The sequence below is a fragment of the Leptonychotes weddellii genome, chromosome 13 (genome assembly GCF_054177405.1).
Source record: "Leptonychotes weddellii isolate Sample4059 chromosome 13, ASM5417740v2, whole genome shotgun sequence".
In the NCBI taxonomy this organism is placed as follows: domain Eukaryota; kingdom Metazoa; phylum Chordata; class Mammalia; order Carnivora; family Phocidae; genus Leptonychotes; species Leptonychotes weddellii.
Window position 1 is genome coordinate 68,825,951 of NC_138381.1, and position 18,799 is coordinate 68,844,749.

The 18,799-nt window shown below is 46.5% G+C and overlaps 1 protein-coding gene across 3 annotated transcripts in view; it reads right to left on the bottom strand.

Annotated features, from left to right (window-relative positions):
* The window catches only part of SUDS3 (SIN3A corepressor complex component SDS3), a 130,315-nt gene extending 115,197 nt beyond the window's left edge, over positions 1-15,118 (bottom strand). Inside the window, exons 1-6 of one of the 3 annotated variants that reach the window (XM_081802094.1) lie at positions 14,812-15,118; positions 12,861-12,930; positions 10,623-10,678; positions 8,636-8,707; positions 5,734-5,753; positions 4,305-4,461 (exon numbers count right to left, since the gene is read on the bottom strand). In XM_081802094.1, coding sequence (XP_081658220.1) covers positions 4,305-4,461; positions 5,734-5,753; positions 8,636-8,707; positions 10,623-10,678; positions 12,861-12,930; positions 14,812-14,953 — 517 coding nt within the window. In that variant the 5' untranslated portion in view covers positions 14,954-15,118. The remainder of the gene's footprint in view (positions 1-4,304; positions 4,462-5,733; positions 5,754-8,635; positions 8,708-10,622; positions 10,679-12,860; positions 12,931-14,811) is intronic. The other 2 variants (XM_081802095.1, XM_006736811.3) reach the window with 2 other exon arrangements.
* Between the last annotated feature and the right edge of the window lie 3,681 nt (positions 15,119-18,799).

Here is an 18,799-nt window from a genome sequence, read left to right on the forward strand (position 1 = left end):
TGAGCTAGATTTTTCACAGAGAGAAAGGATATCTGACTACCTGGGTCTGAATCCACCCAGAAGTTCCACTTCTCACGAGAAGCAAGAGACTGGCCTTCGAGTTTATAACTTCAGGGTCCTTGGATTTTGGCGAGAGTCCCAAGGGTCTCAATCTGCGTCCACCACAATAATCAAACTTCCGGAAGGGACACCCAGACCTTGGAGCATGGCACCCAGGCAGAAGGCACTTAAGCAGGAAATCAGTCTGCCTCGCAGACGAGCCCAACACAACTCTGACTTAAATCAGAAAGCCTCTCGGGGCGCCTGGGTGGCTCAGTTGTTTAAGCGACTGCCTTCGGCTCAGGTCATGATCCCGGAGTCCCGGGATCGAGTCCCGCATCGGGCTCCCTGCTCAGCGAGGAGCCTGCTTCTCCCTCTGACCCTCCCCCACTCATGTACACTCTCTCTCTCATTCACGGTCTCTCAAAATAAATAAATAAATCTTTAAAAAAAAAAAAATCAGAAAGCCTCTCAGCAAACCTAGGACCCCTCATGGGTTTGCTTCCGTGGGGATACTATCTGCGATCCAACCAAACACCGGGGGGCAGGGGGGAGACAGGAGACAGAAACACTGAACAAGTGCTCCTCTCCGAACCACCTCAACTATGTGAAAATCGTGCAAATGCTCCTGCTCTGCTCACCAGCAAGGCCAGTAGGAACAGCCACACCTGGCAGACACGGGCACTCCCCAGTGGCACTGGGCATGCTGGCTAAGAAATGGGCAGAGCCATCGCAGCATCGTCCCTATGGAGACATATTCCCGATAATGGTAATTACCATACAATTAGCACTTTCCTGCTGGCCTTGGGTTCCACACTTCTCTGGGCCTAGTCATTCACTCCAACAGCTTACCTGTCTACAGCACACAAATGCAGTAAAAGCTTCACGTGAACACAGTTTAACTATTAAGACAAACCCATACTTGTTTAGCTACTAAAAAAATATCAGTTGCAGTGATTCAAAAAAGCATCCTTAAGAAAAAGAATGTTGGGGCACCTGGGTGGCTCAGTCAGTAGAGCATGTGACTACTGATCTTGGGGTCATGAGTTCGAGCCCTATGCTGGGCATAGAGATTACATACATAAAAAAATAAACTTAAATATATACATATCGGGGCACCCGGGTGGTGTGGTTGGTTAAGCATCTGACTCTTGGTTTCAGCTCAGGTCATGAGATCAGAGCACGGAGCTGGGCTCCACAATCAGCGGGGAATCTGCTTGAGTTTCTCTCCCTCTGATCTTCCTCCCCGGCCCCCCAACACTGGTTTGCACTCTCTCATAAATAAAAAATTAAAAAGGCCACCGCAGAGCGACCACTATAGCAAATCGGCAATTACCCCCAAACCAGGCGCAGTGCAACATGGGGCGAACCTAGAGGCCCAGAGCAAAGCCAAGCAGGCCCCTCTCTAAGGGGCTGGCAGGCTCATCAGCATCAGGAATGGCCGCAGCGGGTGCCTGTGGGAGATGGGTGGGGGGAGGTGAGAGAAGAATCAAGGTCAGGTCTTCAGTGACCAACCAGGGTAGGAACAAAGGGCCCCATCTCCCTCAGGCCAAAGCTGTCCAGAGAACAAAGATGGTGTTCAACTGCAGAGAAAACTCACACTCAGGTAATTCCACCTACACCCTCACTACTCCAAGTGTGGTCCAGCCAACAGCATCAGCAGCCCCCGGGAGGCATTTAGAAATGCAGGGTCGCAGGCTCCACCCCAGACCCGCTGAAGCAGTAGCTGCACGTCACCAAGACCCCCAGCTGACTCACGCACACACCCAAGCCGGGGGGAGCACTGATGGATAATTCATCCCAGTCTCCTTACCAACAGTACACCTTTCCACCTACACAACCAGCTAGGTTCTTCTCAAGCGGTGTGGGCAGTGGAGAGAACCTCCCACCAACTCCCACAGGTCTGCAAATGCTCTCAGTCCTGTTCGGACAAAGCAGGTCACTTGCTCTCCCCATTCCCAATGGGTTATTTGGTCTAAGCTTCCCAGCCACCTCTAATTCCAACGCTGTTTTTCGAGAGATCTTCATGTTGAACCAGAAGAGAAGATTTTAAGAAATAGCTTTTCCGGGCAGCACTAGGCAACGCTGATACTGGGCATCAATCCACAAAGGTGAAATAAGTCACTCAATGAGAGGAATGCAATCAGGCCTTTAATCCAGCCCCACGGCAGCACCATCTGTGGAAACGCTCATTATCCTTCTAGCTCCACCGCCTGTTCTTCCGACACTCTATCATTACCTTGGCACAGCTTTCCATACCAAGGGTACCAAATGGCTTGAGGAAGGACATCGGTACCTTTAATGCCCATGGCTAGCTTTAAACACTGTGTAATCTATTTTACTGCGTAACAAATGACTTCCCTGCATTTATTTGTCTTTTCTACCCTGGCAGGCTCAGCCCCCAGTCACTGGAGGTGCCTCCCGTCCCAGTTAAGATTCTGGCTGCGGGGCGCCTGGGTGGCTCAGTCAGTTAAGCGTCTGCCTTCAGCTCGGGTCATGATCCCAGGGTCCTGGGATCGAGCCCCACCTTGGGCTCCCTGCTGGGCGGGGAGCCTGCTTCTCCTTCTCCCTCTGTCTGTCTCTCTGCCTACTTGTGCTCTCTCTCTGTCAAATAAATAAAAATAAAATCTTTAAAAAAAAAAAAAAGATTCTGGCTGCAAAACGGCCTGGCCAAACAATGCCTACTGCTTGTAAATAATCAGGATGCCAAATCACAGGTAAGGTGATGATATCCTTCCCTGCAGATGGAAAGGGAGCAGCTATAAACTGACAATATTTCCCAGTAGCCTAATGAAGACTCCTGAACATCTGGTGGCTCCAGCAGAGCGCGAGGAGGCATCAATGCCAGAGACAGCCACCGTCAAAGAAAACGGTGTACAGGTCAGAACACAGGCAGACTGGTACGGAACAAGGCAGCACAGGGCTAGCGGTCTAATCAACAAAGCGTGGCCACAAGAACAAGACAGTGCTGTCTGAAGAGGCTATTTTAGCATTCACGCTCACCAAAAAAACATTTCTGAGCCGCCTTCAGAGGCCTTCAAGGAATTAATTTCTTCTGCCAAAGTCTTTCAAGGAGAGAGATACCAGAAGAGAGATTTTTCAAGAATCAGACCCCCCGCCCACTTCAGACACACCACATCATTCTTATAGGTCTCTCGTGGGGGTTGGGGCCAGACGTTTATGTCAACTGAAGGGCCATGTTGGGTCACAGCGCCAGAAATACAGAAGGGGAAATACCACTTCTTAACTGTTTTCTTTAAAGTCCGCCCCCAAGGACTTCACGTGCAAACAGTGCATCTCTCACGGACTGCTACTAAAATCAGACGTGCCAGAGCCGCAACACCTTCTGTACATGGCAGGAGTGAAATCTGGGGGTGCGCAGAAGGCACGTGCTTACACACCCAGGTGACAAACGCACCACTGACTTGTCTCGCAGTATTCGCTGACAAATTTTGCCACGTTCCCAAATATCGAGTTCAGGCCACTCCCCGCCCTGCATCCTTCTAGGATTCATCAGTCTACACACATGGCAACAGAACAGTTAGCCCATATTGCCTCTCCCTTAAACCTGCCTACACCCTGCTGAGTTCCTGGATGCGGATTCCTAAAAACTAGAAGGCAAGGGAGAGAATGGCAGAGTCTAATATAACTTTACTACCTTCACAGGAAACTAGTTCAGTTTAGCTTCCTCCTGCCAAGTTTGTACCAACTCTGCCTGAAATGTTCACAGTAACACCTGGGGAAGGGATCTAAGAGCACAGATGATACAGTCAAACGCCGTTGTTCTCACATCTAGGTCAAAGGAAGACAATGCCTTTTCTGTAATTAAGGCAGACTGGGGGAAAAAAAAAAAAGCAGAGAGATTTCCCCCACCCCACCCCCCGGGGTCGTGGATAAGTCATCCGTGAATGGCAGCTGACCCAGGAATTAAATAAAGCATAAGCCAGCAGCTGCAGCCACGACTAAAGATCTACATTTACTGAACATCCATTATGCACAGTAGGCACTCACATTTCTGACCACAATCCTGTAAGACAAGGTCTGATCAGCCCAGTTTTATAGAGGGGGAAACAGGCTCAGAGACATTCAGTGGCTTGACCAAAGTCACACAGCCAATACCAGACAGAGCTTAAACGGGTCAAAGCCCACCCTCCTTTCGGCTGGCTCCGCCCAGAGGAGGAACTGAGTTAGGACAGAGGAGGGACCGCCGCACCCCTCCGGCCCCCCCCAGGCCTCCCAGGATCCTGCTCTGGGTGCTTTCATACCTCCCGTCAGCTCCATCGTCAGCTTTTCATTTTCGATCATTTTCTTCTTCTCCTCCAGCTCAGCAATCAGGTTCTCTTTCAGCTCCACCTTCTTGTCTTCAAATTCTTTCACCGCTGCCTTCTTTTCTTTAATGTAGTTTCTCTCCACCTGTTCAGTCTGAGCAAAAGAGAAAACACAGGCTAGGGCTCCATGGGGCCCTTGCAGCCAGGGCTCCAACTCCAAGTCTGGCTCTGCACTCAAGGGCCCAGAAAACACCTTTATGAGAAAGGTGGGACAGCAGCACTCACACGTGCACTGGCAGTAACGGGATGTCTGGGAGGAAGTATCCCAACGAATGCATAAAATTGAACCATACAACTTCTGCTTATCTTTATGAGCATACCCAGCTTGCTACTCAGTATTTCCTCTCTTCCGCCTCTTACACTGCATTGCTTCTATGTTAAAACTTAAGATTCTCAAAGACAAACTCTTTTAAAGCCACAATTTCAAAGGAAAACAGTACATTCCGGATGAAATACCTACAATGAAAATTAACCGCAATTACAAAATATTGAGTCAGGGTGGCCCACGTTACTGTATTTGTTGATACTGATACCAAGATAAAGATCAACTAGAGTAGAAGATCATCTATTAAGTACCTGAACCCTTAAGTATTCAAACATTGAAACAATACTAAATAAAAAGGCATTCATTTTTTAAATCTCACCACCGTATTAAGTGAAGAACAAGGGAGCTTATGGTGGGCTATGACTGTGGATCACGTAATCCTGCGGGCTGTGACTATGTGTGTTGCACTGACTTCAGTAGTAAAATGGTTTCTGATAACGTGCTCCTTTAAAGCATGACCTTGTCACACCCATGTGTGGCTCTGATAAAGTCAGGACTCCCCCCACACATACAAACTAGCCACCCCAGGAACAGATTATCATCCAAGATTCAGGCTCTCATTTCCGCACCACAGCACCATGCTTCACAAAGAACCAACATTCTGGTGTCTGCTGAAGGAAAGGAAAAATGTTAAATCCATCTTTCCTACTGACCCAGACAGCTTCGGCTGTAAAACTGAACCACTGAGCCAATTCAGAGACTGGGCTGCATTAAGGACCAATATAACAAATTATTAGACCATTATAATTCAGACATACTCCCCAATGGCTTTAACGTGAAAGTCAACAAGAAAGCAGTGATGGGTGAGTATCCCCTAGTCCCCTGTGATCATCAGAGGCTGCCCAACCTATAAATGAATAGATGGGAATTTCTAAACTGAGACCCAGAATGTCCTTTAGTCAAACAAAACAGTGATGAAGGCCTGCAGCTGGGGGCTTCTTAACTGTCCATTTGGTGACAGAAGGAAAGGTCTCTGGATTGGGAGAGCAAGATTCCAGTCTCAGAAAGGGCCTGCAAACCCAGAAGATCCAAGGTACTTACTTCCAGCTGGAGGAAGAGTTCTGAAAGAGATAAAACGTGCAATTAGATTCACTAGGCTGTGTCACCTTTCTAGACAGCGATGGTAGGATTCATTTAGAGGCAGTAATTGCTTTCTGAAAGCATGGTTACACAGAGCAAATGCTTCCATCAGTAAAGTGTTGATATACATGAGGGGGAAGGATGGAAGAAGCACTCATGTCTAGTTAAAATTTGGCCCTGAACAGAATCACTTCCGGCAGTTCTGCCCAAGGGCAAAAGCAAGCAGCAGAAACCAAACTACCCCGGCAATATAAAACTGGAAGCTATCCCTTCTTTCACTCAGTCCATAACCTCCAACAGTCCTACAGGGTAGGATGGGTCAGGAAGGAACAGCGCAGTTACTCCAGAAGCAGACTCAACACTGGTATTTTTAAAGCACGGGTGAAGGGCTGTGTGTGGCAAGGAAGGCTATTCCTGGAGAACTCAGAGGGCAGAGGTTCTGTGCCTGCCCGAGGCGTTCTTCACAGGCCACCAAGCCCCCTCGTATGGCTGCTCCTCTACGGCAACGCCCTCTGGGTCTGAATGTAGCCCCTCCTGAGGACCCTTCACTTACCAACCCCCTCCAGACACATCCAGGTGTCCACTGGAGAGTAGTCAACAGCTTATCACCTGCTCTGTGCAGGCAATTAACAATTGTTTACCCAGCAGCTCCCCCATTGCTAGATTATAAGCCTCTCTACAGAGCCAGCCCTGTGAACGAAATAGGTCCATGGCATCTCATCTTTCCTGGGTGACAGTGGAGTGCTGCCTACGTCACACAGATTGCTGGTGAACCAACAACTCCAGGAGGCGCTGTTCACATTTCACCAGTCTCCTTCACAAATGTGATGAAGACTATGGATCTCTTTCTCCCTAAAACAGCATATATGCACATCCACATGTAATTTCATAGAATTTTGAGTTTCAGGACTCCCGATTAAGAATTCAGATCTCAGACCTCAATTAACAGATGTTGAATAAAAAATTTAACTGGGGAGGGGTATCTGGCTGGCTCAGTCAATGAAGCACAGGACTCTTAATCTCAGGGTTTTGAGTTCAAGCCCCACGCTAGGCGTGGAGCCTACTAAAAAAAAAAAAAGAAAGAAAAGAAATTTAACTGTGCAAAGGGACAGGACAAGCCACTCATTTTCTAACACCCCTCCCCCCGGTAGCCCTGATCACTCTGGCCCTGGGAACGGCTGAGGACATGAGCCCAGGCACACCCAGCCCAACACGCTCACTCCCACAGGTGCTTTAGATGCACAAATGAACTTGATGCATCAACTGTGTGCCATTCTCAGAAATCACCCCTGCACCAAGTCAAACTGGCAATCACCTCTCAGAGCTGCTGGTCATCGTCTGAGTTACAATAACCAGGCGCCAACACAACTAGAACAGGTGGGTTAGCTCTGCGAGAATGTGCTCTTTAAGGCTCAAGCTGGGACTGACTTAGTTCTTCTGCATTCCTACCTGGGGGGCAGGGGAGAGAAATGTTTCTGAAAGAACACGCAAGGACAGGATTGAGAGTGGAACTAAGGCAAACCACTCAATACTCACGCTGCAGTTCTAGCTGCAGAAAAATGGCTCATGTCAATTTACTTTCCTTACTTGCATCTTAAACCAATTCCATGAGGCATTCGTACCCCTCCTGCAGATGGGGAACCTGAGGCTCCAAGAGCAAAACCTGCTTACAGTCATAAGACCTAAAGTGCAGAGAGAAGACCTAAACCTAGGACCTCACCCCTCCACAGTGCACCTCCTTTCCCTGCTAGAGGGCAACACCGAGAAGGCAGGGGATTCCACAGATTCCCAAGGAGATGCCTCAGGACCTCAGATCGCAGTGGGGGTAACCTCAGGGGCAGGGGGGATGTGGGCGGGCAGAAGGCTAATGGCTATTAGTTCCATCTTCCCAGTGCCTTCCACAGCCTTCAGCTCCCTTTCTACCTGCTGGTATACACGGGACATCTACTCCCCAGAGGGGGGAAAAGTTCCACCAACAGGAAGCTGGGAAGACACCGGATCAGAAAGCGAGGGGACAGGAGCCTGAGGAATGGCACCCAGACCTCATCTGAAAACCCAGCATTACTTTCACCACCGAAGGAACAGGCACCATGCTGGTGCTCAAAATGCTGGCTGACAAGGAGCTTCCAAATCGAACACTTACGACACATTTCCTGTAAGCCCAGGAATCTGTGTTCACCCACTTTGAACAGTCATCACATCTTACTTTTTGCATGACTACCTCAGGATGTTCCTTAACTTTTCCCACATTTGGATGTCTTTTGTCAATGAAATCGCACATTTCCTAAAGTCAAGGACAATGTGTTCCACTACTCCATGTTGCTCAGAGCTTAGATGTAGCAGGTGCTCAACCAATTCTTACTGCATGAATACATTTACCGTGTACAACAAACCAAAGCATACTCTTCCCCTAAATGCTTATAATACTCGAGGAGAAAAACAAGAGAACACCTCTTCCTCCCGGAGCAGAGGATACCAGAAGAAACAAACTTCAAGCAAGAGTTAAACAAGCTACAATTCTTTCCCATGTAGCTCCTCTGATGGTCCATTCAGGCAGCAATGCAGACGTGAGAAAGAATGTGCAAGACCACTCACTGTGGGGGCACCAGGGAGAATAACTGCATGGAGCCACCACTAGTAAGCTCAACTACAGGCCGTTCATTGGCCACTGGAAAAAAAGATGAGCCAGTTTTATACAACTGTGGCTTTGGAGTCTCTCTTCCCCAAAACTCTCCCCTCCACCATTTCTGAGAATATATGCGTTGCGTTTTAGACAGCAGCTCTTACAGCCACACTATATCGATGATCAGCAAAAGCAAAAACACCTGAAGATGATTTGCTCCCACCTAAGACAGAGCCTCACCTGCATTTCGGATCCTCTCTTTGTACTGCTGATCCAGTTTTTTCATCCTCTTCTGATATTCCTGTAATGTACCTGATTTTGAGATTTACAAAATAAAATGTTACTTTGAAGATCAATCTGCTCTACATTTCAGTTCCTAAAACAGCAGTAACTGTTTTAATACGATCAGAGTAAATAAAACACAAACCAGGGAAAGGCACATGCAAACAGAGCTAACTGGACTCTGGTTCTCAATTAAGGCCCAGAGCAGAAATCACCCCACCTAGTGGATTAAGACTCTTTAGCAAGTGATGGGGAGTAGAAAAGCACAGGCTTCCTCAAGTGATTCTGATCATCTGCTGCTAAGGTTTGAATCAATGGGCCTCCCCTTTCTGAAAAAAGCTCATTCTCGCTCAGTAAGGCCCAGATCAATGCTGTCCAGTAGAACTTTCTCTGCAACGGTGAAAAGGTCCTAGATTTCACTGTCCAATATGGGAGCCACTAGTCATACGTAGCTACTGAGCACTTGAAATGTAGCAAGTGCAACTGAGGAACTGAATTATTAAGTAGCCACACACAGCCAGCGACAATTCTCAACAACTCAGGTATAGATTTTCACCAAATGTCTACTCATGTCATTGCTTTTCCAAAAAGCAGTGAATTACGAGGGTCACAACTAATGAGGGAAGTATTTCCTGATAATAATGTGTTACTAGGATATATTAATGGTATCTTCTTCAAAATCCCTCACTCAACCATGCCAGGTTTGCCCTACAGACTTGCTAGAGTGGAATGTATTTCTTTCTCTGGCAACACTTCCATTATTATGGGGAAAAAAAAACAGAAATAAAACAAAGATGTGTGAATGCAACTCATGCAAACCTTTTTTCACTATTTAGCAGAAATCAATGTCAGATGGCTAGTTCAGGCAATGTAAGGACCTAGTGGAACTTCACTGATGAGGAGGCTCCACAAAGGTAAGCCAAAGAGTTGCTGGCCACAGCTGTCCCTGAGCCCCGGTGCACCCCACAGTGCTAGACACCCTTCACGGGTAATCACATCGGCTTCCACTTTCTGCATTTCAAAGACTGGAAAACAAATTTAAGCAAGAGGAAGTGACGTGCCCAAGGTCAAATTTCCAGAAAGCAGTACAGTTAGGATTCAAGCCCGTGATGGCCCTCGAAAGCCAATGCTCTTAACCCCAGACTGAACTGCCTTCAGCAGGAAATCGCACTGGGCAAGATACAATCCACTTTTAACTTATAAAACAAACAATAGAGGACACAATAAAGATAACCCACAGCTCATCAGCATTTAGTTTAGGAAAAAAATGGTACAGTTTTGTGTATTCTTTGGCAACAACGTCTCTCCTAAAAATGTCTAGCTTTAGGCTCACAGTGGATTTCAGCTCATGCTCTTCAGAAGGCCCTAAGTGGGGATGCCTGGGTGGCTCGGTCGGTTAAGCAGCTGCCTTCGGCTCAGGGCATGATCCCGGGGTCCTGGGATGGAGCCCTGCATCGGGCTGCTTGCTCAGCGGGGAGCCTGCTTCTCCCCTGCCTGTGCTTGCTGTCTCTTTCTCTCGTTGTCAAATAAATAAATAAAATCTTAAAAAAAAGGGCGCCTGGGTGGCTCAGTTGGTTAAGCGACTGCCTTCGGCTCAGGTCATGATCTTGGAGTCCGGGGATCGAGTCCCGCGTCGGGCTCCCTGCTCAGCGCGGAGTCTGTTTCTCCCTCTGACCCTCCCCCCTCTCGTGCTCTCTCTTTCTCATTCTCTCTCTCATATAAATAAATAAAATCTTAAAAAAAAAAAAAAGGCCCTAAGTGAGGGTTCAAAAATATTTGAAAATCGCCACTTTACTGATAGCAGAAGATAGCAAAGTGAATGCTGGACAGCTGAATCAGCCAGACCGAATTTTAAGTCACTCCCACAGGGGAGTGAAATACACAGATTTCAAAGGCTTACAATATTAAATATATTTAGAAATGAAGGGTTAAACCACACACCAACCTTCCTGCAGTTGTTGCAACTGTCTCTTGAGAGAAGCCAGTTTATCCTGATACATCCTGCAAAGAAAAACAACAAAAGCCACATTGAAAGACAGAAACATTCAATACTCGATTCCAAAATCATCTACACACAGGAATTACCTGGGTTGTTATGGGAATGTCATTAATGTCCTTTAGGAGACAGAGAAAACTGAAGTCGGCCAGCTGGTTTAAAATGTACCAGCAGCTAAAGGGATCAGAAAGGGACAAGGATTCTGTGTTCTTGAATTATAGCCCAATTCTGCAGATTCTCTTGTGTTATCCCACCTTTAGAGAATCAGTCTGAAATCTACAAATATGAAGACACGCAGATTTTAATAAGTGACAATGATAAACAGGCAAGAAGATACAAACAAAAACTGAAAGTGTGATGCCATTTTCTTACGTATTTAGAAGTATAAGTAACACACACGAAAATGTAGCAAAGGCATTAAACACAGCAGCTCTTCTATTAGATTATAAATTCCAAAGGAGTAAGATTATGCCTTTGGCACGTTTTTCTATGTAGATAGCATAGCTGTGTAAGCATCAAGTTAATCAACTTTCATGTCATTTTTTAAAAACACTACTCTTTTAGAATCAGAGAAATAATATTCAGTAACAAAAGTTAAAATGCAGGATTTATTTGCAGCCCCAGCTGGTTAAGAACATGCAGCACACACAAAGCAAAAGCGCCTAGCATGTTATTCCCCCCCTCCCCCCCGCCCCCGGACACCAAATGGATTATATGCAATTGTACACTCCGGCAAGTCTGTTTAAATGGTGGATTCCATAAGTAAATCTTATTTCAACAGTATTTCTGCTTCTACCTGGAAAACACCCCCAATTTTACAGTGACAAAAACAAGATTTGCAACCTGAATGAACACTGTCCAACAAATAACAGGCACAATAGCTTTTTGACTGCTCCAGTAAGGGCTGTAAATACAACCCAACTATTTACACAGATTGAGGAGAGAGTGGGCAGAATCTGGGAATTACACAGGAGGTCTGATCAAAAGATCAATGAGAATTCTGATGTACTCTCAACACTCACCTTGGCATCTCACAAGGCATTCAATTTTAATCAAAAATTTTTCTGTATCCAGTATTAAGGGGCACGTTCAATTAAAATATAATCTCAAAAGAATGCTTAAACATGCCAAATAGAGGAAACAGATATATAAACTGCACACAGTAAGTCAGTATTTGGAACCCAGTGTATTCAATTTTCCACCACATCGAATGCGGTAAACAATGCCTTTGACTTCTGAGTCTGTCTTTGAAAGGGAACATTAACAGATTGAAAAAAAAACAAGCAGAACAAATTCAGATTTGGGAAAAGGAAAGGTATGTGGAAATGGTTTAAGGTAAATCGGTAAAAAGCCTAAAGAGAATAAAAATAAAAAGCAAGCACAGTTTCAGGAATGAAGCTGTGAGAAAAAGCACATGAATTATTAAAGTAATCCTTCTTTATTCAGCATCGCTGGAATTTAGCTGAATTACCCCTTTGGGTTCCAGAGCTTGAAAAGGGTAACAGAATCCAGAGGATGGTCACGAACCATTTGCAAATAGGACCTATTAAAAAAGGAACGTGGATCATCTAGTTTAAAGATAAAAGAATTTAAAGTCAAATCAAGATCCTCAAAATACATTCAACAAATACATGTGGGATCTATTTTATACAGTCTTGCATCCGTGTTTACAATAAAAGTGAGTGGTTTTCGTTCTCTGGGCACATTTAGAGAAGGCTCGAGCAGGGATGTATGACAAGTGCAAAGAGCACTGGAGCAGAGTCAGGAGCCCTGCTCTCCAGTCCAGCTTTCCCTGAGCTCTCCAGGCAGCCAGCACACCATCAGCTCTCGGAGGGGTCACCCCCATTTGAGAACCAAATAGCTATGACACACCGTTTACCCTGAGCAATAGTTTTCACATTTAAACAAAACCACAAAAACAAAAACACGAAGAATTGGGAAACAGTTCTCTCCTGATACGTGGCCTTATTTTCCTGGGATCATTTCCCTCAAGGCTCTTCCTAGCCAATGCTCAAAAGATTCTTTTAACAGGAAGACCGATTACACATGACAAATTTATAGGGGGAAACTAAACACATACACATGGACCTTGGACTCTCTATGGTCAAAACCATACACACAAGGTCACTGTCAAGATTTCCTTGTCAATTCTGTATTCCAAACAAGAAATATAAGAATCATACTCACTGTTCCTTCATTTCTACATAGTCCTCTTCATCATGCTTTGCCAGGTCAGTTTCACTAGCATCTTCGGTGTCTAAGTAAAATCAGGGAAGAAAAGTCTGTTAAAATCATAATTCATAAAATTGCTATCACCTGACGAAGTGACACTTAAACTTCTGTAAAATGAACACAGGCCTGCGGGAAGCCATCAGTGAAAAATATTAGTTACTTTAGGAAAGAAAATGCCATTTTCAACTTAGACATGGCCAGACTTATGCAAAGAGCTGCCTTCATCTGAAGTGCCACCAGAGAACAGGGTCCATGAGAGGTAGGCAGTCATGGTCAAGGCTGCTACTCCTGCAGAAGCCACAGTGGCAGTTCAGGAAACGGCGCTGTGAGTGTCAGACAGGACAACTAGAGGCAGCCAGGTCTCGCTCACTGCTCCAAAACGACCTAGTAAGTCCATTCTCTTCTGGTCTACGTCCTTAACAGATTTTACATCACATATATACAAAGGAGAATCCAAACCAATGAAGTGAAATATTTTCACAAAGTTACAACTAAAGGGAGAAGAAAGGACACAAGATGATCAAACACAAAGTGTTTCAGAACATTTTAAACATTGTTCTTAAAGTAAATAACGGAGTGTCTACATAATTTCAACAGCCCTACTTGAGAAAGGATAAAGATCAATTTTGGTTTCGCCGCTCCCCCTTGTGGATATTAAGAGCAGTTACAAGTGTTTCACATTCAAAATCCCGGGTTAAGCCCCGTCTTCAAATGTAGTTTAACCAAACGCAATTAGTTCCTTCAACTTTATTATCTGCACATGTCGCTGCCTTTTTAAAGGCTACTGCAGATCCAAATCTTCACAAGCCTTCTCCTCTTTCAGTCAAGAGACCTTCACTGAATTCCTGTCATATGCCAGCCACTGTACTTGGCACGTGGGGAACTGAGAGATGAATAAAACATATTCCTCATTCCAGCAATTAGTCCAACCATTTGCTCCACAGCCTTATTCTGTGCCAGAATAGTCCACCCATATATCGGTCTCTATCTCCTCTTTCTTCTCCCGTGTCCTCTTATGGTTTTTTTTTCCCCCACCTCTCTCCTTCTCCGGTAGCTCCTTCCTCAATCCTTCCAAACAGTCTTCCTCACACTTGCCAAACTATAAACCCCAGTTTGAAAAAACTGGGCTTTGAGGCAGTAATGATAACGCAAAGAACGTGGAACTGAAAACACAACACCTGGGCACCATTAAGCAAATCCCTATCTTCCCTGTGCCTGCTTCCCCAGTGCTACAAAAACATCTACTGAGTACCAGACCAAGTACCTTACGCACATCTCATTTAATCCTCACACCTACGCTCGGAAGCCCCATTACAGCCGGGGAAACTAAGGCTCGCAAGCTTAAGTAAGTCTAGGGTCACAAAGCTGGGTTCAGTGAGCCAAATTCAGACCTAGATCTGGCTGATTCCAGGTTCCGTTCTTTTAAGCAACCTGAACTGCGCCACCCAAAGTAGGGTTGCCTAAAGCATTTCCTCGGGGTGAAGGGTCCGGGGGGAGCAACTTGGGAACCTGGAAGCCAAACTGGGCTTTGCCCTGATCCTCTCCGGAACTAAGAAGGGGAGAGGTACTGAAGATACTCAATGGAAGGCTTTCTCATTCCAACCAGGAAAGACCTGAGGTTCACCAGAGACGGTTGAGGGAAGAGGGACAGAATCTTAAAGGGGCTTCCGTCTCTGACAGCAGCTCCCCAAGTCCCTCCTTCCCATGACTGTTAGGGTACGACGTCCCCACAGCGGCCCCGGGCCCAGCGCAGGTGGGGGTAACTTCCTGGAGCCGTGCACCTCCCAGCGGCCCCTTCAAGCCTCCCCCAGCCCCGGAGGTCGCCCCGCCCCGCTCCGTGCAGCCCACTCACTCCCTCTTCGGTCCCACCCCCGCCCCGGGCCGCCGGGCCAGCCAGACGACGCACCTTCATCGGACTCGCGGCCCCGGCAGCTGCGCTCGTCGTCCTCGGCGCTCTCCAGCTCTTCGTCCTCCTCGGGGTAGTACTCCGGTGCCGGCGGTGCTCCAGCCGGGGCCGGGGCCGGAGCCAACAGTCCCGCGGCACTCATGTCGCCTCTGGCCGCGGCTGAGCGTCTCAACCAGCGACCGCGGCCGGGCGCCCTGCGGACTCGACGCCCGCCTAGCAGCCCCCGAGGGAGCCGCCAACTCGAAGAGCGGGAGCCGCGGAAGTCGCGGCGACCCCGTCCCTGTCTCCGCCAAGCTCCGCCCCGCGCGCCAGCTCTCGGCAACGGGGGCCTCGCGCCGGCGGCGACTTCCGGGTCGCGAGCTGCCCGAGGCCCGCCTGACTCCGCCATCCTTGAGGAGGTGGAGAGGCCGCCGGACGCCCCCTTCGTCTTAACCTCGGCCCTTTCATGCCGTCTTTAAAATCCTCAACGGGTAGTGGGGAGGGGCGGAGACAAGTTCTCTAGAATTAGGCAAATCCTTGGACAGACCTGGCCGCGGCTAGGACCCCGAAGCTTGCAGGCGACTTCTGGAAACAGCCGCCAGGCGGCGCAAGGAGCCAGAACTAAAGCGAGGATCCTTAGCGACCTGAGAGAGGCAGAAGGGTTGAAGGTGGTCTCTCGTTGACATAGGTGAACGACATGAACCATCCCCTTTATAGGCTGGGAAACGCTGACATCTCGAATTTTCGTGATCATCCCCCAGAGCCTAGCTCCTCCCCTAATTGGAGCTTTATTGAGAACTAAAAGGCAAGGCTGTTGAAAATTCCATTCTGGGGTCCGCAAAAGGGTGTTTTCCCAGTCGGTGGGAGTCTTTTCTGTTTGTACAGTTGTTCTCAATAAGGTGTTCTCCCGATTTTACATATGAGAAAAGAACATTTACCTAAAAAATGGTAGCGTCCAGGCTGCCTTGTTTACACGATCACACCCAAGTGCTGTACATTACTGCTGCCTCATATTTCTTAGAATATTAATTTTTTAAAAGGTGTTTTCCCCATCCAATAACTTGCTAACAACTCTCAACTGAGCAAGCGGAACATTTGCCTGCAGGAAGTTAATTAAACTAGCATAAGGAAGGTGCTATGTGGAAACTTAGAAAACAAGAGAACTGAATACCTGCATGAATTAATTCATGTGATTCCTTCTAAGTAGGAGACACTGTGTTATAAGCTTTACTTAATGAACGAATTTAGGATGTCCCTTGTCTAGTTGTGGGTAGTGAGATAAGGGGTAAGGAAAAGAGCCTAGGATGTTTGTTTGTTCAAAGTAACCCTGCCCCCTTTATGTTGTATCCAAGTCACCATAGAATAACTTTTTTTTTTTTTTAAGATTTTATTTATTTGACACAGAGAGAGACAGCGAGAGAGGGAACACAAGCAGGGGGAGTGGGAGAGGGAGAAGCAGGCTTCCTGCAGAGCAGGGAGCCTGATGCGGGGCTCGATCCCAGGACCCTAGAATCATGACCTGAGCCAAAGGCAGACGCTTAACAACTGAGCCACCCAGGCGCCCCAATAAATAACCTTTTTAAAAAAGATTTTATTTGACAGAGAGAGAGAGAGCACAGGTAGGCAACAGGCAGAGGGAGGGGGAGAAGCAGGCTCTCTGCTGAGCAGGGAGCCCAATGCGTGGCTCGATCCCAGGATACTGGGATCATGACCTGAGCCGAAGGCAGACACTTAACCCGACTGAGCCACCCAGGTGCCCCGGAATAAGTAACTTCTAAGTAGTAAGGTTGAACACAGATCTAAAAGCCAGGTGGACCCCAGTATCCTGATCCTTTGTGACCAAACTCCTCTCTGAATGGGACCCCAGAGTCTTCTCAAAGTGAAAAAAAATACGCAATTTATTTCAACATTTCTTATTTTCTACCTTGTCTTAATGAAAATCTTGGCTCTTTGTGGGAGATTTTTCCACCCAACAAACCTCAACAATTTCCAAAATGGACTGCTGCAATGTCTTTCCATGAGTTCAGAGATCTTCTGAAGCTCCTTCTAAATAAGAGTCATTCTCAAGGCTCACTGTAGGTCCACCATCTGTATTTAAACTAGGATTTTAGAACTGCCTCTTGACCAAAGGATGAAGTCATTTCTATTTTTATTTTAGAACACATCTAAATTATTTGTAATCAGCTATATTGAGCAACTTGGGTTTCCATCAGAAGTAATAATCATAGACCAGAAAAGGTACCAACATTTTAGAAATTACAGTACATTGATATAATGAGTCAAAAAAAAAAAAAAGAGATTTGACTTCATTGCTCATTGGTTTCTTCAAGACATGAATTTTTATCTCACTTATGTTTTCTTTCTACTTGATTGCAAATAACATCTGTTAATGGTCATGCCTTTCTTTTTTTATATGAATAGACACAACCGACACTGATAGTGAAAACTTAACTCCATTTCTTCAATCCATATTCCCAACTGCATTATTGGTAGGATGAGCTCTTAACTAATATATGCTCTTTAAGAGAAGGAGAACCTAGTCAAAAAAAGGTCTGTCATGACTTTAGTCTTACCTAACCTTTATAGTTGTTGAATATAATAATTTTGGGGGCTCCTGGGTGGCTCAGTCAATTGAGTATCCGACTTGGTTTCGGCTCTGCACTCAGCAGGGAGTCTGCTTGGGAGTCTCTCTCCCTCTGCCCTTTTCTTACCCCTTCTAAATAAATAAAATCTTAAAAAGTATACATATATATATGTATTATAATTTTGGATAATCTCTCTAGGCCTGTAAAAATTAAGTTCCCCCAGAATTACCTTGAAATCTCTCCCCATCCCTTTCCAAAATGCCAGTCAGCACTGCTCAGGAGCCACCTGCTTCAGAACTCAAATGAGGTCCTGCCAGCCTCATTTCCACATACCCTAACACCCAAATTTAAAGGGGAGCCCTGCCATTGGAATGGAGTATCATTATAAAACACTAGGGAAAACACGTAGAGCGTTTAGGACACAAACTCTGTCAGCAGGAGTTCACACAAGAGTTAATGATGGGGAGTTTTCTGAGAGCCAAGTCCTGTATACATCTAACAAGGCTTAGCATCAAATTGTGTGCCTAAAATGAAACAATTTCTTCATAAAATGCTGAATTGTCAAAGTCTGTCAACTTTGGGGTTTATGAGTAAGAGGAGCAGTTTTCAGTTTCTGGTATTGACTTAATCAACATATCCAGCTTCAAAAAACATAAAGAATGGCTCTGAGTAACACGATGATGCACTTCTACCCCTGGCAGACGAGTCTCTGATTGTCACAGGTTGCACTTTGGCCATCAGTTCACACAGAATCTTTAAAACATTGGCCCTGAAAAAAAAAACGAATATGCTGACTAAGCGCACTGAAGCCTACCACACAGTTCCTGTTCCTACTGTCAAAATGATTATCAAAACCCACAAACTGATTATTTCTCAAGTTTCGTCCTTGGGCCTATCAAAAGGAGCCCCAGGGGTGTTGAATGCTTTACTTGCTCCCAGTACACATCTCGTATAAAGATTTTTCCCTCCCAACAGCAGTAGACTGACGTCTGTCGAACGCAATGCAAGGGCAACTCCCTTGCCAAAGATGTAAAAGAATTTAAATCCAGGAAATATTTACAAGCCCGGAGTGAATACATGCTGTATTAACTAATGGCATCATTACTCAGGGAGCTGAGCAAGAATGGAAGAATGGGAACCTCCTCAAAGGCTCTCACACGGTGGTCCCCAGGAGTCCCAGGGGGCCTTGGCCTCTGGGAGGCTTCCAAGAAAAGTAAAGGCGCAGAGGAGTGCCATGAACTTTGACCCAGCGCAGCACAAACAACGCCGACCGCACCCCAGGCGGGCCCGCGGGGTAACTGAAGTTGCAGGGTCTTCCGCGTCTGAGGAAAGCCCGCCCCGCCCCGCCCCGCCCACCGCCAACTCCGCCAATCCTCAGGCGCCATCGACCGCTCGGCTTCCCAGGCACCTCCAATCAAGTACCT